The sequence below is a fragment of the Melopsittacus undulatus genome, chromosome 9 (genome assembly GCF_012275295.1).
Source record: "Melopsittacus undulatus isolate bMelUnd1 chromosome 9, bMelUnd1.mat.Z, whole genome shotgun sequence".
NCBI classification, from domain to species: domain Eukaryota; kingdom Metazoa; phylum Chordata; class Aves; order Psittaciformes; family Psittaculidae; genus Melopsittacus; species Melopsittacus undulatus.
In genome coordinates, this window is record NC_047535.1 from 35,410,552 (window position 1) to 35,433,056 (window position 22,505).

Genomic DNA, 22,505 nt, shown 5'->3' on the forward strand with positions numbered 1-22,505 from the left:
CAGAGATTCCCGATTCTCTGTTGTGCCTTCTTCAAGCTCTGACTATACTGTTTGGTTTGCTTAGTTGCAGTTCACACAACCATAAAAACAAGAAGACCACTTTCTTGCCTGGTTTTACAGTCATATTACATACCCATATCAAGTCTGAGAGGGAGAGAATGGTTAAGGCATGAGCCAAACACCTGAAATACTTTGTCATTGCCATTGAGTTCTTTTGGCTCTTTGTGGTTTAATTTCTGTGTTCCAAGTTTCCATATGCAAATATGCTTCCTTTCTCTCAAACTTTTTCTTATGCCTGGGCCTGTTGGATGGGAAGATCTCTGAGGCAGAGGATTTGTAGTTTCTAACATGCTGGGTGCTGCAGTGATCAAGGAATGACTCTAAAACCACTGCTTCTCCCCTGTTGCGGTTGGAATGTCATTAAGCATTTGGATTCCTTGAGTTCTTGGCTGCTAAAGCATTTTAAAGGCAATCAGTGGATTCTGAAGGACATTTAAGTCTCTGTAGGTTCGAAAGAGGAGGGGTGCATAGTTAATGCAGACAGACTGAGCTACCCGAGGTGGCATTAATAGCAGGCATGTTTCACTCAGTTCTCTGGAGCACCCCTTCGGTTGCATCTCTGAAGTGATTCTTTCTTCCCTCAATCTGGCCGTCTTTCAATTAGAGACTGGGATTTGCAGCAGAACAAAACATCAGACTTTAAATACCAGCTGTGCTTTATTTTAAATGCTTTCTTCTTTCAAAGACATACTTTGGGAGCATACAGAGTCTGGTGTTTTCTCTCTGTAAGGTAGTCCCTGTAGGTTAGTTTCAAGTTTGTGATTATGGTAGGATTTGTTTCTCTGGACCATGGTAGAATAACTTGCAAGAAGTGTTGATTATCCTACTATCAAGAAAAGCTTGGATTTGTTTCAATTAGTAAAACTGTAACTTAATTTTTTTTTTACTATATTGACTAAAGCATACAGTTCTTAAATGTGCTCTAAGAGGATTCATTTGTATTTGATATCAGGAAATCGCTGTTCCTTACTTTCCTTCTGTGTGTGTGTGTTTGTTTTTAACATGCAGGACAGGAGAGAATTGGCAAAGACTCCCACTATGAGCAGGAGGGGAAGGTCCAGTTTGTGATCGATGCTGTGTATGCCATGGCACATGCTCTGCACCACATGAACAAGGACCTCTGTGCCGACTACCCAGGGGTCTGCCCTGAGATGGAGCACGCAGGAGGCAAGAAGCTGCTCAAGTACATCCGCAGTGTTAACTTCAACGGTGAGCAGAGACCACTGCTTCAGTAGCATGGTGACCCATGTGACTTTTTTCCACTTAATTTCACTTTATGTATTTTTTCACTTAGTGCAGATCAAGACTTTTTCATTGTTATGCTAGTTTGTGACAGAAGACCATGTTTTTTCATTTTTTGGTCAAGGCAAACAGGCTACTACTGCCCAAAGACAGAAATTGGTGCTGCTATTTTAGGATACCTTCCAGAAGACTGATTTCCTATGGGAGAAGTAACTGGGTAAAAGCCTAAGCTTGTCTCTGACTAAGTAATCCTATTGAAGCTCTAGAAGTCTGTTAGCATCACACATCTCATTTTCTCTTAATTCATGTTGGTTTTGTACCTAGAGAAAACTACGGGGATATGAACCTAGCTTAATGCATGCTCAAGAGATGAGAGAGGACAGTTTAAAGGGCCAGGTCTGCTTGCAGAGCCAGACCTATGTGATTTAGACAGAGTAGTTACTCCAACCTTCCTTCCTCTAGTAAGACTTCAGAGGAGACAAAATATCCTGGGAATGAAGGTGGGAGCACTTCATCTTTTTGTCTGCTTATCACATCCACCTATGCTTCCCAAGTGTGGCAGTGATGGCTGCAATACCAACCCACTGTTTCAGACAGTACAACTGGCTTTCATGCATTTTCCCTGCACTGCACTATATAAATAAGGCCTAAATTTTTCTCAACTTTCATGCCTTTATATGTTTTACTGTAATTTTATTAGTTTCATGATATATAGTTTCATAATATGAATGTTGTTTCATGCAACAAATATTTACCTGCAGTCAGGCACCAGAGCAGATTGCTTCCAGCAACTTAGTGCTATTTCTCCTTTATAAACCTTGTGGCTGTACTTACCAGGAGGTCTTACTGCTCTAACTTTAGCTCTATGTAAGGCTGAGATCTGAGATTTAACCAGGAGCCAGAAGTTAGACCTCCAAATCCATATTTAGAACAGATTTGGGAAATTCCTGAACAAAACATCCTTTTGAATGGGGTGAGGCAGCCAGGGCTGTCGCTGCCTGGGAAGAGGTTTGCATAAGCTTCACGTTCTCCTCGGGCAGCACAGCGAAGCGTTCCCTACTGCAATCTACTAATAAACATTTTTATTGATAAACTTAACAAAACCCACACATAGCCAGTAGGACCTGAGAGATTTAAAGGCAGGAACACAGCTGGTATCTCATGGTCAAGCTTGGTAATTTGCTCCAAGGATATTTTTCTTTCCCGTATAAATCATCTTATGAACAGCAAGGTGAATATGAGGAGATTTTAATTTCTTTCCTTGAAGTAAAGAAAGGTGAAGTAAGGTGTTAACTACAGCCAGGAGCAAATTTTGAGATGGATGATCTGAGGGAGTTCTGGAGTTCTACTTTCCTCACTTTGGAAGGTTAATTATAAAGGACAAAGCTCCTGTAAAAGTACAGCATTCATGTACAGTATTGCACTTGGGCCACTTTAGTACTGACAAGCAGCTCACACATGGTCATCCTGACAGTTCTTGCATATAATGATGCTGAATGGTCATCTAGTCATTCTAATAGAGCTGAGAAATTATTTATGAGAAACTGGATGTCCGGCTAATGCTGCCTTATGTCCAGGTCCAGGAACGGGCTTGCACCAATTGCAGTTTCCTTTATTTGAGTTTCCTTGGTCAGGCTTTTAAAAGATTATTTTTTCCCTCAATTTGTGATTTATTTACATGGCCATATAGTGTTTTTCTCTGCTTCTATATGTGTAATTCATGTCCAGCACAGGGACTGAAGTAATTGTTTGCTTTTTAGCATGGGAACGAGAATGGTGGCAAAGCTGGGATAGCTTTAAACCCTTTAAATTTCACTTGGCTATCTGGGTGTTGGCATTTTCCGTGGGGAAGGAACCGATTTATTTTACAGTTGGTTATCCAGGGGCAGAGTTTAGCTTTTTCTTGTGACATTCATAGTGCATAAGTGCACATGAGTTTCTACACCCAGGCTCTGTGTTCAGCTGCAGCCCTCTTTGGGCTTGTTCCTCAGTGTATGGAAGGATGCTTTGAAACCAGTTTCTTCTTGGTATTTTATAAAAGTGAGTTCCCAGCATTGCTGTAGATTAGCTTGGTCTTCCTGCTGGCCCAGGATAAGCAGCCATCAAAACTCATGGAAAGGATTAGGCCAGCCTGAAAAATGCAGAGGGATGAGGCAATGGAAGAAGCAGTGAGAGAGGCTTTGGTTGGTCTGGGTAGTGTATTCTTGTTGATAAAATCTGTGAGCTCCTGGAACACAGGTGCTGGTGCTTATATGTTCCTTGTCCATCATGTCATGGCTGGGAGAGCAGGGTCAGAGGAGTGTGCTCCTCCCTGCAGGCTGCTGTGCAAGGACAAGTCACCTAGGAGTGGAACCAGATCAATAAGCCTTGGATCTTCCTGACATTCACATTTCTGAAAACATAAAAATCATAGAATCACAGCATGGTTTGGGTTGGAAGGGGACTTAAAAGATCATGCAGTTCCAATCCCCATGCTATAGGCAGGGATACCTTCCACTAGACCAAGTTGCTTGAAACTCCATTCAACCTGACTTTGAACACTTCCAGGGGTTTTGAAGCTAGGTCTTGAAAAGCAATATGTAGTCCATGCTTAAAATCCTGTTCTCTGAGACTTCTGTCTAAATTTGTAGTAAAACCAGAAAGCAGAGCAGTGAGAGTGCTTTGTCCCAACTGTGTGTCACAGAGAAAAAATGTAGCCCATTTTCAGGCATCTTGAGCCCATGAGCTCAAGATCCTCTTTGCATGTAATAGATCTCCTTGTCACCATGCAGTTAAAATCATCCTGTCTGTACCTGCTTTTAGAGTCTTTTCTTCCTTGCAAAAGTATAATGACATTCATGCAGAAAGAGCTCAAGCAATGCTTTAATGAAGAGAGACAGGATTTGTATGAGGACCTCAGTATGCATTTTGATATCATCACACCACACTGAGAACAAAAAAGCCCAAAGTAAGGAAAACTTAAAACCTCAAGTGCAGTGAGATGCTGATAATCTCAAAATGCAAAGTGGTTGTATTTTTGTCAGTGTCAGACTTACAATACTGTTCGCATGAGCTCTTCAGGTCCTCAAACTGCAGTAAACGTGAACTGAATGATAAAGAAACACCTTAGCTATTCACACCTGTCTAGTACCCTGTCCTTCTGTTAATTCATTTCTCATCTTGTGGTGATTAAGAGACTGAAATCCTACAAATTCAGTCAGTAATGTCTTTTTTTGAAGGCATCCTGCAGTGAAAGGGTGTCATACACTCTCTGTGTCTGTGTAGTGAGAAGGCAGCTTATTTTCAGGGAACTGAAGATGAATTAAATTGTCATAGCCTCTGAATGAGCAAAAAGCTGCAGTCTGGAGGCTAATAGTTTCTAAAGTGCTCTCTGGGGCTAAGCAAAATCCTTGTAAATCCTAATAGAAGGAAAATAAATCCTAAATTATCAAAAAACAACTAAACAACCATGTGTTTTAATAATTAGAAGATCAAGAAGTCAAATAATAAATAGGATCATGCTTGAAAATGTTGTTTCTTCTCTATAATGAGGCTTTCATACATGAGTTTTTATTATTTTCATAAGTGCACAAATGAACTGTGAGTAGAGACTGAAATACTAAATCAATTTCAAACAGGACTGACAGGTCCCTATGGAGAGACGGTACAAAAAGGGCTCCAAAGCATACGCTAGAGCCCACACAAAGGTTAAGGAAGGCTTGCACTTACTAAGCAGATCTTTGGCTGGGAACCCAACTTCAAAGTCAGAAAATGGGACACTTGTGCTTGACTTATGACCCGAGATTATCAGTTCTTTGCGTTTCTATAGATACTCGTCTTCCCTACAGATGCCAGACTTTTCACAGCATTTCTCTGTATAATTTTAATGCATAAATGGTGATTTAACCTGAAAACAGCAGCAGGTGTTTACTATTGACTATCGAGTATCCGCATCCATGCAGGAGGTCAATGTCCCAGTGGATTGTGCCTGTGGGGGTCTCTGGAGGTGACCCAGCAGACAATGCTGTATTGCGCCATTTTGCTGTGGAGTCTGAAACACTGCAGCATCCAAGTGCATCCACTGACCTTAAGGGTTATTTTAAATGTCAGTGTCTGAAATCTGTCTACATGCAGCTACACAAAGCAACAGTTAATTGTAACCTACAAAAAGCTGTCTTGTTCCTGCAAAACACAGAAATTGTGTATTTTGGAGTGATGGTTCCTGATATATTTTGTCACCCTAGGGCCTCTTTAGGTCCATAACAGCACCTATCCTTCATATTGGCCTTCTGCTTAACCTTGTTGCCTACTGCCTGCCCCAAAAGGGAATGGGGGTCCTGCCAGCACCATCTGCAGGCAGGTGGGTAACCTCCTCTGAGTGCCCAGGCAGGGAATGGAGAGGCTTGGTTCTACCCAATTCAACATGGTGGGGTGGCCAGGGCTTAACTGGGAGGGTTCTGGGCGATGTTGCTGATGGCCCATGAAGGTGACTATAGACATGCTCATGGCTGCTTATCCTCAGTTTATGGAAGACTGTTAACTTTGGCATGGCTATAATGATGGCATCATCTCTCAGGCTGCCTGCTGATGTGCAGACACAGACCTTTCATGTCCATGCCAGGGTTTTGTCAGGATGTGGGGAATCCACAAATTATGTTGCATTCTGGGAGCCTCACTTGAGCTCCTGCTCTTTGAATTGTACTTTTTTGTCAGCTCTGACAAAACCAAGCTTAACTAATAATATATAGCCTTTTAAGAGCTGTGATTAGCTAAATCCCATTTTACCATTTGTGCTGACTTTCCAGAAAAGCCTAGGAATTACAGCCATTTCTTCTTATTCACCCTAAGTGTTTTCACTAAATGTATTCTGACTACATTAATCTGTAATGACAATTAAGTATCTGCCTAGCGTTCATAAAGGAACTAGTGAGGGGAGATTTCAGTGGAAGATTTTCTGTACCAGCCTTTGAACTGAATTTTTATCTGATCTCGAAGGATTGTAGGAATAGACAGGAAACAATTTACCAGGGCTAGAATGGAAACTATGCTAATTCACTCCTTCAAATCTCTTTTCACTCACTGGAATTCAATGAAGAATGGGAATCATGAAGAAAACCATAATCTTAAAGTTCAATGGTACAACAGGAGAGATTTTTTTCATTGCTTTAGGGAAAAAGAAAGAAGTTGTGCAGCAGGAAGAAGCTTTGAATATAGATATGCTGGAGTATTGTCATAATCTTCAATCTTGACACAATATTACTCTACCCCACTGAAACCTATTTTAATATGTCTTGAAATAAATGTCACCTTTGAATTTTTTCACCTAGAGATCTAAGGAAATGCAACACTGTTTTGAATTCTCATCGAAGAAAGGGTTCATATCTAATGCCATGGTAATAAAATACAGACATTCTGGTGAGAATTCACCTGAATATCGAGTCATCTGTCCCATTGCTCGGCTGCGGGTGTACCTTCAGGTTGCTGGTTGACTTGCTCAGCACCAGGAATAAAAGAAGGGTTGGGGGGGTATCCTTGCCTTGTTGCTTGCCCTGTGCTTCATTTGTTATGTTAGTCACCTTAGTATATGGCAAATTAAGTTAATTTAGGAACCTGATCGTGAACTGTTCCTGACTGAGATACTTCTTAGCCTTTGTCAGGGTCATAAGAACCTAAATAATGAAGTACACAAGGATCAGTCTTCTTATAGTTTAGTCTGTTCTTTTCCATCCCAACTGCATGCTGATTATGGGAATAAGAACATATTGTGGAGGAGGAAGCTATTTCTGGATGCTAGTCAAGATTCACTAGACCTGGGCTGACTTCTGACAGCAGTATCTCTCAGAAGCAGATGGAATATTTTTGGGGCGGGGGGTTGGTATCGTTTAGAGGCTTCATTCACAGGAGTGATCTTCACTAAAGAACTCCCTGGGGAAAGAGAGACAGGAGGGAGGGTGGAGGGCAGGAAGAAAAGCCCACTGGTATTTCTTGCTTTGTGCAAAGCAAGAGTGAAGTAAGGCTGATTTAGCTTTCCTTTGTTTTATTTTTAGTTGGGAGGTTTGGGCACTGATAATTAATCTCTGGAAGAGGGCTAGGATGATGCCACTGTGTTCTGAAGTATCCTTTTTAGATGGCCGGGTGATGGATTACCTTTGCCTGAAACACATTGCCAGTCTGTAAGCTCTCAATTGTGACTAAATAAAACGGATGTTGTAAAGAGTTGGTGTTGGTTGGATTTTGTCTTGTTTCCTTCACCTAGGCAGTGCTGGCACTCCAGTGATGTTCAACAAAAATGGTGATGCCCCAGGGCGCTACGACATCTTCCAGTACCACACCACCAACACCAGTACCCCGGGCTACCGCCTCATTGGCCAGTGGACAGATGACCTCCAGCTCAACGTGAGTCTTGTTTTATCCTTTGCTTGCTCTCTCTTGTCAGATATTGTCTCTGAATGCTGCAAAATTAATATGGAGCTTTACTATTTCTTCACAGCTACATAATGGTGTTGAGGGTTTTTGTATGTTATCTTCTTTTACTCTGTCCTGCAACCTTTTCTCTGTTCCCTGAGTACCAAAGCTCATCAGACTAATAGAGACATTAGGTGATCATGCAAATTTTATTGCTTTTGTGTGTCTAAAGTCCCTAGTTGCCAGCTTGGAAAATGAGGCAATAATGCCTTGCAGTTTGAAACCAATGGGCTTTCATTTGCAGATGCTTTTCAGTTTTCTTAATTTTAGGAAAGCTGAAACAAAATAAACGTTTTTTGAGTGACTCACTTTTTTGGTGTTACTTTTAAGCACATAGCAAAGATATCCATATGAGATGGCTATTTTGTAATGACGCCTAAAGAAAAACAAGCACATAAGAGCAGGTGGTCAAAGACCTTCAAGACACTTAGGTGTTTCCCAGATGAAAAAAAAACATAACTGGTGGCTGAGAAAGCTGGAGACTCTTGTGTTGTCTTTGTCCATACAAGGATGGTCTGTATCAGGTCTTTGGAGACCTGGGTTCAGGCTTCCTGCTTGAATTCGTGCAAGTTGACTGAGCTTCATATTTGTGGAGAAGTGGTGCCCCTTTAACCTTACAGTTACTTTACTCCTTATAGATTGTTATTAAATCACAAGGACAGTGTTTTCAGTTTAGTTTGACTGCTCTTCAGCAACAAAGCCTGAATAAAATCAAGTTATTTCTGAAGTGAAATGCCAATCGCTACAGAAGGTTTTTCCTCTCTCAATCAAAGCTTCCACCCAAGATTATACCTCTTCCAACATTGTCCATTCTTGGTGATTTATGTTTCCTTCCTTGCCTCTGCTGCTGGATTTCCTTTGCAAATAATGTTTTTATGTCTTTTGTGAAATGAAGTAATAATTTGGATTTCCAAGGGTCCAGTCTTTGAGACTGACCACAATATTTTTTGCTCTGCTAGAATTTTGGCTTATTTTGCTGTACACTCCTTCAGTGTTTTTCAAATTTTGATGTTCTATTTAAGGAAAACTATATTAACTTGCAATTTACAGTTCTTTTAAGTAAAAATGTTTTAGTAAGTAAATCCTCTTTATATAAACTACACATCCTGATTCATTAAAATTTAAAGATAAATTAGTGAAGCTTGATTTGTATTCCTGTTGCTGTATTGTTTCCATAAAAAGCACACTTTCCTCACCTCTTTGTCCTTATGGCTACAGGGTTGTATCAGTAGTTGAGGTTCTCTCACTAGCTTCCCTTCTATTTGTAATGGGTCCTAGTTTCTCACAATAGATTAGTATTGCTATGATGGTCCCTGTTTGTATTTTCTTACAATAATAAAGATAATTGCTGAGTTTAGCAAAGTCAAGGATTCCGTAAAAAAAAAACAACCAGAATAATAGCTGCTATTAAAGACATCCCAGGAAAAAGTACCAAAGGCTACAATTTGTCTTCAGTACTTATTGTGAAGATAACACTTTGGGATACATTTCCCCAATTCTTATTTCTTTAATACTAACACAAGACGGGAAACAAAAGATGTTTGGCAAGAGCGCTAGTTTTGATTTAGAAAATGCTGAAGTAACGCTGTGTTTTCTGAGACTTGTCATCTTGGGCAGTCTTGTTTAGATCTGTGTGTCTGCATTTCCTCAGTTACAAATGAGAGAAGTTGTTCTGCCTTGTGATGCAGGCCTTAATGGTAGGGACACTCCAGATCTCAAATGAGGTAGGTAAATTAAGTGCCAAAAAGTGATGAAGACCATCACAGGTGAGTAAATGTTTTCTTCTTTTCCACTGTTCTCATTCAAAGAAGGAGCAAGAATATTTTGCCACTTTATATCCCTGGAAGTAGTGCTCCTGTTCAGTCTGTCATTGGTCTGATCAACAACAGTCTGTGTTGCCTTGCCATTCACAGTATTTTGGAGTGAGAGGCAGAAGTAGGAAAGGCACAGGTCTCATTAATCTTGATGGCTCTACCAGGTTTTTTCATGTGGAGTTACAGAATAACTTCTTTTCACATTTCTCTTTATTGCATAAGACAGTAGCTAGGCTGAAGACATCCTTAACATACTTGCAAGTCTTAAAGCATGCTATATCAGATTGTTTTATTTTTGTTACTATGAGTTTACAAACCTGTTTCTTAAAATATCAGAGACTGCATATTTCTCTTAATCATTATTGCTTTACTACATCTTTGTATCACCTTGGCTTTTTTATGTCTGGCAGAAGTATTAAGTAAAGGCAGATGTCTGCTCCCTACACACACAGCAGCCAGGATCTGCTGTCCCTTTAGGACACTGGTATCTGGAAGAGTCTTCTTTACTGCAGTTGATTCACCCTGGATTTACATTTCTGTATCTGTGATCAGAATTTGGTTGATAACCAAGAAAATATCTTATGACTTTTTGCTACAGTGAACCTGGGACATAAAGTAGTTTTTACATGAGGACAGTATAATCATGACATTTTCTTGCCTGATGTCAAACAGCGTAGCACAGCTTTCTTAGTACCCAATGCATGATTTAGTAACAGTTTTGGCTGTATTTCACAGATTGCTACACAAGGATGAAATGAACAGATGTCTTATTTTAAATGGCTTGGCCAGTATTCCGTGAAAAACTGTTGCAGTGCTTTGTTTTCCCTGCAGTGAAGTTATGATTACAGAATGGCCACCCACCTCCCATACAAGGTCATGGATGAGCACCCCCTGCCTTTACCTCTTTATGAAGATCTTGTCAAGACCTGTCAGCCCCTTTTCAGCCTTCTGCATGCAAATTTCATGTACAATATTTATAGTACATGTCCTCCTGCAATTTGAAATGCTTTGTCCTAAATGTTAGAATCAGAAATTTGGCCAGCTGCATCCTTACTGAAATCCTGTATCACAGCCCCCAGGGCCTATTGAATAACAAAGATACAGCTAGTGCAATTAGACACTAAAACCATTGACCACAGTAATATTAACATCTGAAACCAGGATTGTATTTTACTATGCTAGTGTTGAGGGTACACTCATGTATTACAAGGCAGTTGCATCATTGTGAGAGCTACTTTGACTGTCTTTAATATGATTCAAAAGCCGAAAGTGCTAATGGGAAAAATGAGGAAATTACCATGGGGAAAAGGAGGTGTTTCATATACCATCTGTTTTTTTGTTGTTTCACTTTTCAAATTAGTAACTTGCTTTTTGGGGTTGTTCTTGTTTGCTTTGTTTGTTTACTTTAGCAATAACTAGATCTCTAATGTATGTGTTTAAGCAGTAGAAAATAGTGAGGATAATGCTGTGGCTTAAACATGAAGGCAGAATGGCCAGGAGACACAGTTTCTGTTTTCATGTCTTATGTTTCACTTTGAATTTTAGGCAGGTAATTAGATCTCCGTGGTCTGTTTTATCCCATGTACATCATATATCCAGTAACAATACATCCTTTCTTGACATGCATGCCATTATTTGTTAGTCTCTGTAAAGCACTTTGAGGTTGCTCAGTAGGAGGCTGTAGAAGAAGGCAAGGAACTGGCTGATGAGCTCTGATACATGTCTGGCTTCTATGAGTGCAACTTCTAATGCTTTGAGGTGCCTGACAAAAACAGAAATACATCTCTCCTGGAGGAACTGATGTGCCTGAAGGAGAAACAAATGGATCACTCCTGGAGGAACTGCAGGTTCTCATGGGAAATTTGGTGATACTGCTTCTCTTTCTGTATGCAGAGTAAACTCAGCAGGTCCCAGATTTATTGTCATGTTTTCCCATCCAAACCCCTGCAAGTATCCCTGAAATGTCAAAAAAATAAACAGTCCCTGTGAAACTGTTGAATCTTACTTTTCCAAGGATTTGTCTTCCTCATATGTCAGCAGCACTCTCCATCATGTTCCCTGTGACTGCTTCCCCATAGTTGTCTCCATAATTTCCCTGCTTCATCCCACACCCCTGCATCATTTGCCATGCAAGTAACAGCCTGTTTTTGAATTACACCTATGCTAACTGGTTGGTTGGCTGGCCAAACCAGAAGGGTGAGAGAGATACTCAGTGTTGGATGAACCTTTCTGCTAACTATCCACTGAGTTTTACTAATCCTGCAGACACAGACTTCAGAAATCTTTGCTGTAGCAAATATGCTTCAAGCTGGCCAGCAAGTTCAGAAGTTATTAGGAAGGAAGCTGGTACAGACAGATGGAGAGAGAGGCAGAGCATACATATGTTCTGCTTCCTTCAAATTTTGCTCTAGAGTGACAGCAAAATTTAGAAATTCCCAACAGTTACGCAGAATGAAAAGTAAAGTTACTCTTACAGTTAATATTTTTTTGTTAAAAATGTGATTTATGCAAAAGTGCTGCCCAGTAAGTGGGCTGGTACTGGATTTGGACAAGCTATACAGCTGTCATTGAAGTGAGTGACAGACTTTTATTTGACTAAAAGACAGAATTTTTGCCTTTTCTTCCATCTCTACCCTGTTTGCTGTTTCATATTGACTAGCTATTAGGGGTCATTAAAGGGCTGAGCTTGTTTAAGGTTTTCAGTTTGAGTGGCTTAGTCCTGATTTGAATATGTCAGAGCTGTGAGCAGGCTGGAGATACCTGCCTGGGCTCCTGTGAATGGACTCATGCTGCTTTCTGTGATTGGTAACAAGTGAATTGTGGGGTACTGAGATCCTACAGGATGGACTGGAGTTCTTGACTGAATACCGAAAAGGAAGCTCTCCATGGGAGACATGCTTATTGCCTCAGTCGTGGTGGAGCACCCAGCTGAGATGCGGTGTTCATCTCATACAAGCCCTCCACAACTTGCAGCGTGGTGGTGAACATGGTGCCCTGTTTCACCTTCAGGCTTGTCTTTGTGGGTAGTGAAATGGTTACAGGAGACCCATTTATTTGCCATTAGAGAGGGATCTCTTCCTAATACAAGCTAGTGCAGGGTTTTTTTCAGTTTGATTGTCTAATTAATGCTGTATTTTCTAGCCTATTAGTGTCCGCATAGGGTGCATCATGTTGCTTTAATTACATTGGCATCACCAGCTTGTCAAGCGCGCTCTTCCAGCTCAGGGTTATGGCTCATAAAGGTACTGCTCGGCACTCAGATTCAGATCCGATGCTGCAGCACATTTTCAGGATGGTTGAAGAAGGTGTATTCTTGACTGTGAATGGAAAACATGATGCTATGGATGGAAAACATGATGTCCCATCCATTATTACCCTGTGGAGATTTCAAGTAGCTCTTACTTTAAACTTCCAAAGCATCAGACAGGGTTAACTGTAAGCTCCGGATAAAATATATTTCTAATTAATTTGTTTGCAAACAGAAACAAATACATATTAAAGGTGTCTAAACATACCGTGTGCAGAGATAAACAAAGCTCTGCATTGTTTTATAGATGTGCCCTTGAATTGTAAATTGTTTAGTCACATGAGGCAGTGTACAGCTTGAAACATGACTGCCGGTTAAACGGGGCGTTTTGCATGCAGTGTCGGGAAGGCTGGCTACTTAGTAATTCCTACAGCTTTTATTAATTTCCTCCAGCAATAAGTGATATATTGCTGCAATCTTTCTAAACAAGTGCTTAGAAGATTAATAGTATTGATAATTATCAATATGGTTCCAGAAACACACAGTTATGTAGATCTAACTCCCCTTATAAATCCTGGCTCATGTTATATGTCGCGAAGGAAATTGCTGTGTACTTATTAGTAACTCCCTCCTCCTTGGGGAAATAGTGGTATTATGTTGTTTTCTTCACTGTAGGTTTGGACCAGTATTTTAGAGAAGCATGAAAAGTGGGATGGAAAAAAGTGTCTTGCTTTAAAGCAAGTAACATTCCTGTACCTCAGAGTCTAGTCTTGGAGCAAGTAAGTGCACATAGCTTGAGGCCAGCTTTCACACTACAGAGGACAGGGAGCCATTGCTGACCCTGACACAGGCAGGGCCTGCTGTACAGCAAGTCATTGGCAAAGAGAATGGTGCAACTTCCATGCTGCAATTCCCCATAAATATAAAGATATGAAGTACGTTTGTAATTATCTATGCAATTTACGTAGGTCCTGCTGACTTCAACACCTACTGGAACTGTTTGGTCTAAGACTAATCTATTTACCTGCCATAAACATCTCTCTTATAGAGTTTGGAGATAAATGTTATGAATAGCAAGTTAATGAAAAGAATAATTAAATCTCTTACCTTATGGGAAGAGAGCTACAGGTACCTGACTTTTGGGAGTAAATATTCAGGATGGCAATTAGATCCAAACAACTACTCAGTGAAGTTTTATGCTTAGGAATATCCTGTCAACAGGCAGTATTTTTCCTAAATAATGTGCTCAAAATTTATTGCTGTTCATTGGGTTTTGGTTTTGTTGTTGGGTTTTGGCTTTGTTTTGGTGGGTTATTTTTTGGTTTTTTGGTTTTTTGTTTTTAATGTAGAGCATGTTCAGAGCATATGCTGAAGCAGATACAAATTTGCCAGGGATTTCCCCAGTTTCTTGTAGAAGAAAAGCAAAAGGACACATACCTGACCAACTATAAGTTTCTGCTTCATATCGCAAGGGATGGGAGAATTTCACCAGAATCACCATATGGTTGTTCAGATGCTTTTAAAATAATATATTTTGATGTATTTATCTGAGATGTAGAAGGAGATATTTGGCATCTGCCAAGCTAGAAAATTTCATCTTAACTGATTTCACCTTAGTGTAGTTGTGTGTAAGTATGATTATTGATAGCATTATCAGTTCCAGCTCCTTTATGCATGTAATGTATAATCACAACCCCTCTACTTGCAAATATGTATAAAAAGGTGTGATTACATGCCTTTACATGTGTATATGTGGATGGATGTATATCCATGCACAGACCTTTGCAATATATAATCTGTACGATTTGGTTGGCTTGCAACATCTGAGTAAGCTCAAAATCATGGTTCAAAGATTACATCAAGATAGATAAAAATTGGTATCCATTTCACTTCTCATTTCAGTTATTGTCACATAAATTGGCCCTTGTAGTGTCATTTCCTATTCCTGTTACAGACTGTAATGAGTATCTGGAACAAAGATAACACATCTCTCTTACAACCTGGAGCCTAGAATCTTGTGAACTGATGGGTTGACAGGAGGAATGTATTATTCAGGTGTTAGTCTCATTAAACTCATTCAGCATATGAGGTCAGGGTATTAATTTAAATGAAGATTTTAAGAAGCATGATTAACGTGTTTTATTTTCGTATGTCAATGCAGAACCTAGAGCTTTCAGCTGCTGCAGCCACTTGTTGAAAATTAGCACTATTTACATTTTTAATGAAATTGGCTAAACCCTTAGATTTCATTAGGTGTATGTTACAGTGCATTGGCTTACATGGAGATGTAGCTGCATCCAGAAGTAACAGGATTTCTGATAGCTGCAAAAATATGAGTTATTTTAGCTGCTATGCAGTGGCATTCCTTATCTTCTCAAGGCACTCTGGAAGTGTTATTCTCCCCAAAATAACTAGTTTTATGGTACATAAAAAAGATCTGGGATGCTTCTTCAGGCGTTTATACCCCACTGAGATGAATTAAACTTCCCCTGTGGCACTGTTACTGACACTGCATCTTCTCCTTCCCTGACCCTGATACTGTTCCTCCACCTGCTTTTCAGTCCTGCATCAGACACACAGCAACAGTTGCACTCGTGGGGCTGTGGGTGCCTGGCTTCACAGGACTTATTTCACAGCATAAATCCTTCCAGAAAGGTCTGCAGCCTGTTTGCAGAGCTCACTGCCATAGCTGGCCATTTCTGAGCTCAGCCTCCATTAGACCCTATTGAGCACAGCCAAATTGTGTTTGCAGTCCAGTTATAATGTAAAGGTGAATAATTACATCAGGCTGTTACTAAAATACATCCCAATTACATGTTTTGGCTAGTGACTTACTATGACCAACATGTCAATAACTATAATGTATACTGTAATAATAGATGTTGTTTGTTTTGTTCTGTCATTAGATTCAGCAATCTTTCATTGCTCATGTCAGCCGTGACTGGCATGAACACCTTTAATTATCTTAACTTATGGAATTAACTTTCAGCCAACTGGAAGGGAATTTTTCAAACCACTGGCCCGCTGAATGACCATATGCTAATTCCTTACTTCTCCATCAGGTCTCTAAAATGTATGCTAACAGGCAGCAGGACTGAAATCATGCAGGTCCTGCTCACAAGCTGTGATTACAGCCTGACTTGGTAAGTGCTCTTGGAATAAACCCAATTTTTTGGTTTGTAGTACCACAGATGGTTCTGATACATTAGGTTTAGAAATGGCTGCTGTAAATAATTTTTATTCAGATAAGGGTACAACCTCAGAATACATGATAGTAACTGTGTGAATCAAGCAGCACAACAACAGAAGAGAGTTAACTCATCAAAATCATCAATAAATGCAGATAATCCTGCTAGTACTTATGCTTTCTTTCAAAAAAGTGTTAGGTAATGCATGCCATAATCCAGAGAATCTCAGTGTGTCTCCAAGTCTCCTTCATTACACTCATGCTGAATATTTGGCTTGTATTGCCAAATTAAACCAGAAAATCTTGGGAGCAGCATGATGCTGTCTGCATTAACATTGCCATAGATGAAATAGAAAGCTGAAGAGTATGTAACATGGGCACATAGTTGGAATGTGTGCTATGGCAGCTAGTACCCAGGTGGGTGTCCTGTGCAACTGTTCTGCAGCAAGGCCTTGTATGAAGTGAACCAGAAATCTTGCCAGGGTGGCAATTTTGATATAGCATTAGGAGGCTTTGCTAAGGTTGAGTGTGAATAGCGGTGACAAAGCCATCAGAAGAACAAGTACACATGGCCATGGTCACCACTCTCTGCAGAACTAGAAAATAATCCACAAGAGAAGACACAGACCAGTGTGGGCCCCTTTCCTCTGTGTTATTTACCACACTTAAAAATCATGAAAACTGTGGGGTTTTTAAAAGAAAAAGGGTTATTCAGTGGGTTGGGCTTTCTATATAGGCTTTTAGCTATATAAGAGTAAGAAGACAATAGTTAAATCTTACACCTCACTTTGAAAGCTAGCTTAGACTTGGATTTAAAGACTTGAAATGTCATTTCCTCTTTGTTATTGACCCATTTTGCCAAGGCAGTAATGTATACTGTGTGAGCTGTACTACCTTAGGCAAAGCAAAGTGAATTAAGCTATATCAGCTTTTGGCAGCTCTAAGCATCGGTATAATTTTCCTCGAGGTCTGAGAGTGTCACAAGGTAAAATGTTTGCAGGGATATAAATGCTAAAACAAACCACGCTGGGAGAATATCTAAGATCTATTACATGTCTTTTCAAAGATAGGAAAAAAACAGAAATGTAAGGAACTCATAAAAGCCATAATGGAAAAAAATTACGTAGTAGAAGGCTTGGTGACTTTAGAATTTGCTTCATCTTGTGTTGTTCTCTTAAATGTCCATGAGCCTGTAGGCAGGCAGACTTATGCTCTGAGAGTATCATAAGAAATAGAAGGCCAAAAAGTAAATCACTATGTTTTTAAAATAGATGATGTTTTTGCTCCCGCTCATCAATTTGTAAATCCTTTTTTTGCAAGACTAATGTATTTTTGTCAGAAAATATATTCAAGAGCAAATATTTGGTGAATATTTTACACATTTTTAACAGGTTTGGCTGGCTTGGGCAGGAGTAATAATGTCCGTTTACATGTTATTGAGCACAAAATATTTTTTTTTTTACTACCTGAAAACAGATGTTTTTCAATGACAGATGTGCTTTGATGTGTTTGGAGAAGTCCACTCAGCTACGCAGAGAAAAACCCTGCATATAGTGCAGCAAAGCTGTTCTGTTTGCCAAGCAGCTACTCTTCCACTGCTCTGAGGGTAGAAAGCAGGATACACCAAGGCTGTGCATGAAAAATAGCGAGAATCTAAGAAGTATCAGCAATATAGTGATTGCATTTCTGCCTCTAGATCAAATGCATTTAAGTTTTGTCTTTTTCTTTGCAAAATAAGTGCAATCTTTTGTCCTGGAGGTAGTGTATGGGCAGCATGGAGGTTCACATCTAGCAAGTCCAGCAAAGCAGCCTTCAAGACCCTTGTCATGTTTTTTTCTGATATCTCCTTTCTTATTCAATTCATATTCTCTCTTGCAGTTTGTCTGGTGTGGTAGAAGGTGTTGCTTAATACTCCTGTCTCTGTGAGTTGTGAGTATCTGGAATTACTCTTCCAGAGGTCAGGATGAAACTGGGAACCCATCCTGCATACCACAGGCAGAGCACATGCTCTGCACTGTGAGGGATGCTGAGGGCTGGTTGTTAAGCTCCTCTAGCAAAATCTTCCAGAGAATGCAAATCCACAGCACATCCTGACACAAAGAGCAAAAAAGGTTTCATTTACTGTACTTGTATGCAGAGGACAAGTGAAATACATTGGTTTCTGTTAAGATGTTCATGTTTAGAGGGTTGAGGCGTGCTTTCCATGTGCAAAACGTGGAAGTCAGAGTATCGAGCAGGATTCCAGGCTCTTGGACAATACCTGCCTGAGTTTTTATTTCACTAGATCCTCAACAGGTATGGGCCAGGTCCTCCAGTCACACCAGTAGTCCAGTGACTAGTAACAGCTGCTAAAAGCTTGCTCATTTATCTCCATTTTTTATTTACCAAATTTGCATGTAAATGTTTTTAATGTGAACAGTCCTCAGAGTTTCCAACATTTAAGCAAAGCATAAAGGTTCCTGGCAGAGAACATGTATTGAGTGGGTCACAAGTAATCAGTTTTTAAAAGTTCCTGAACACTGATTTCTGTAGAAAATTGACAAGCAGCAAGACTATCATATTGGATTTATAGCATGTATTTTAATGTGTCTCAAGCTAATCATTCATATGATAGGCAATAATGGCCCCAAATAAACAGCTGCAAAGGGTTTTTAGCCTGCTCTTAAAACATGAGGGAAAGCCTTTTATTTGCTCTGTTTCCCTTTTTTATTTGCTTCTTCTTCCACTAATCTGAAAATGTACATTTTATATGAAAATGCTGTGTTAAATGATTCCCATGAAACAACCTTGTTTACTTGTTAATTGCACCATTAATGGGGTGGAGGGTGTTTTTTTGACCATTAAAAGTAGCATCTGAGCATCTGGCTCCCCGTGGTAACTATAATTAGATATTTTACTCCATTCTTGCAATGTCTGTTTTTTAGGCTCGCTGGTGAAGGATAGGACAGATTTAAACCTCCCTTTGTAAAAGCAGATCTTGGATCCCTTTTCCTCTCAAAAATACAACTGGAAAAGGTGGTGGAGGCTTTTCCCCTCGATCGCCGTTACATGAGGTTTGAGTTCACTCAGGACATGGGAGTTTTACACGTGGTCTCCCCCTCAGCTGGGTGTAAATCCATCTACCTACTGCCAGATGTTCCCTGGGAGAGGGGAGCACACCAGGATGCTCTCCACAATTTTCCTGAATTCATTACAATGTCTGTGGGAAGGAGTAGGGAGGAAAATTCACTGCACTGGAAGGTGCACAGCTGGGAGTATGTCTAATGGTTAAATATTCAAGGTGCTCAGCTGGAGGGAATAAGGTACGAGTTCATACCCTTTTTTAACCTTTCAAAGAGGTGGAAAGAGATAGTGTGGGGGAAGCTAACTGTTGTGTTCTTATTCCTTAGCGTGCAAAAAATGTGATGAGGCACAAAATTCCTCAGGTTTGCAAGGTTAATTAAAAAAAAAGAATAAAAGGCTCTGATATTTTTTGCAAAATTTCAGTGGAATTTCAACTAGACCAGTATCATCATCATTTCAGGTAGGAAGTGATTGGAGGGCCAGTATTAACTGAGAGTCTAAATCCATTGAATGATCTTCCTGTTCAACCTAGGCTGTGGGGGGGTTGTGTTTTGTCTTTACCTGCTGCATTGTGTAGTTCTGCAAAGACCAAACCAGCATCCCTTGCAGCTTTGGAGCAGAAGTAGATGTCATCGTCAGCCCTTGGCCACCTCCCCCTGCAGCAAACCACTTCCACAATCACACCACTCTCCTTTTCCTCTCCCATTCACTCTCAGGGAGACGTGTGTACAGTGATGGGAGACTGGCCCCAAGTGTGGGATAATTAAAGTCCCATCAGCCAACCTTAATTTTCTGTGTACCATCTACAGTTCTTTTAGAGACCAATTGACTGAGTAAAACCTGAGCAAGATAATTTAATAGTATTAATAACGCTGCAGCAATCTAATTAGGGCCTAAATGAGTTAGGTACTGAGTTTCACTCAGAATTTTGTATTTCTTTCATCTTGCTTCCCCAGCCTGCATGTCATTATGCCATGCACACCAGACATGATGAGAAAATTACTGTACCATTGATGCTGATTCTTCAAAAAGGGAAAACCAGGACCAAATAATTTGACTAGAAAATACTGGTCTTTGAATCAGCTTGGGAATTAGGAGGATAAATAAACTAAAGCATTTTGAGTTGGCAGGCACTTCAAGATAAATGCTATCCAAATTACACACATGCCGTTTGGTACATCTCTAGTTATTACCCTTTCCGCTTTGAAGGACGTACACTGGATTTGGTAGAAGTATTCCTTTTTCCCAATCCTAAACAACAGGGAAAAAAAAACAAACCTCACCAAACATTATTAGCTCATAGTCAGAGATAAACAAGCATAAGGGGCTAATCTTTTTCTCAAAATTTAAGTAAGGTCAGCTCATGGCTGTGCCATGAGAAATAGCTTGAAAAAGGATGTTTTACTGAGTTCAGGCACCAGGACTTTATTCATAGCCAGGAGTGTAATAGTCTCTGACTGTCCCTTTGCAGAAGTTTAAATGAGTCTCAGCATTTTGTGGTGGTTTGGTGTTTTCTGGCATTATAGATTGAGGTTTCTGGGAGCTTGGTTCACAGAGGGGACAGCAAGCTGGTGTGTAAGCTTATGGCACATTCCTCCTGGTGTCTTTTTTGGATACACAGATGCTGAGTGCTGGACAGATGCTGCATCTAGCCCTAAGGGGCATTCTTTGGATGAAATATCACATGAGAGGGGAATGGCAGGAGTTTTCTCAACCTTGAGAATGCATGGGTTTACGTTCTCCTGAGTGAAGCACATATGCCGCGGAATGGACTCAGTCAGAGACCAATATGATCAGACAAAAAGCCATTTATTGCAAAGCATTAACTCCTTATATACGATTGCTTACACACACTTACAGCAATTTGGCATATCATGATTGGATACTTGTCTTGAAGACCCTTAGTGACTAACATATAATTGATTAAGCACAGGTGTGAGAACTTGACCTCAAACGCTTGCCAACAGTCCACAGTTCTCATCACTCAGTGAATTGCAGCTTCTTATCTTGCTTGCTTAAGCTTCCTTGGTCCTCTCACGGCCTTGCTGTATCTTTCAGAGTTATTCAGAGCTCATGTACCAAATACCCATTCTCTGTGAGAACAGTCTCCACACACATAAATATCTTGCTTTCTGCGCAGCATGACTAAATGTGTTCTGGTTTTGGTTGGGGATTCTCATTTGGCCTATTAGTTAAATGATACCTTTAAACTAATATAAATATCAAATGAAGGAGGGTGATCTTCTCCTAGAATAGTTAGATCTGTAGCTGGAATCAAAGAAAGAGTTTCTGACTTAGCAGGTTTGTTTGTAAAGATGAACCGAGACGGTATGTGTAAAAGTGTTTCTGCATAGCTCTTATTTTGAGCGCTGTGCATCCTTTGTGCCTCACGGCTGCTGAGGCAAAGTGCTTATCACCTTGCTTGTATAATCAGCTTTCAGGCACTGCCGTGCATGAAGGCTACTGTGCTGTTTATTGGTAAAAGATGTCTGATGCTTTCAGTTCTGTCAGTCACTGCCAATCTTAAATCATTGATCTTTCCTCTCCACAGATACCTGAGAAGAATATCTATTGAAACATTTGCAAAAGTAAAAAGTAGCTGTTTCTGAGATTCAATCTAGGAAAAAATAGTTTCTCTGAGTAATGCTAAAGTGCTTGTCTGAATTGAGGATGGCTGCAAACCTTCATGGCAAGGAACTGCCTTTTGTTACAGCATCTTTATCAGGCCAAGCCAGAGGACTCTGAAGAGCCACATTTGCCCTGTACTGAGCAGAGAGTTCCTTTGGTGATTCTTATGGAGAATCCTAGTGAGCAGGGGTCTGGCTAAGGGGGCTGCTAAGAAGTGCAGGTGTTGAGCCAGGAAAATGATGGCTCTTCCTGAGAGTGGGGTAAAGCACCTAATAAATGGATTTGCAGGACTTCTGACACTGGTAGACTTCAACATTGGCAGGTTAGCTGTCTGTGGTCTATGCAGTATGAGCCAGTAGTTGGAGTGAAAAGAGGTTATTATTTTTCATGATCTCAGCACCACATCACTTAGATCTTCTCCCCCACCACCACCAAAAAAAAGGTTTTAACAGTGTTAACCATTTTTAGGGTAAATCCTCTCATAGCTGTGCCTCATAAGTAACCAGCTAGTGATTTCAAGGTGATTTATAGTACAATTAAACACCAGTCCATCATTCCTCACTGAAAGAAAGCTCTGGTTGAAATCAGTGGGAGTGTCACTTGATTAAGGCATTCCAGGCTGGTTCCACAGTGAGCTGGCATTTTCCTTATATGAAGCTGAAACCTGACATGTAAATTATTTAATTCCATGAAACAGGGTTTCCTTTCCTCCCCTGACAATGGATGTCTCTAGAGCACCCTTCAAAAAAAAACAAAAAGTCAGATAATTTATGCTCCACAGGTTTTGCCCTGTGCTGGGTTGTAGCAGGAGTTGAAGGAA

General features: G+C 40.2%; 1 protein-coding gene across 1 annotated transcript in view; it reads left to right on the forward strand.

The window, feature by feature from the left end:
* Positions 1-22,505, forward strand: part of GRM7 (glutamate metabotropic receptor 7) — a 296,698-nt gene that overhangs the window by 197,365 nt on the left and 76,828 nt on the right. The window contains 2 exon segments of the mRNA XM_031049251.2: positions 1,069-1,269; positions 7,538-7,677. Of these exon segments, the coding sequence (XP_030905111.2) occupies positions 1,069-1,269; positions 7,538-7,677 (341 nt within the window).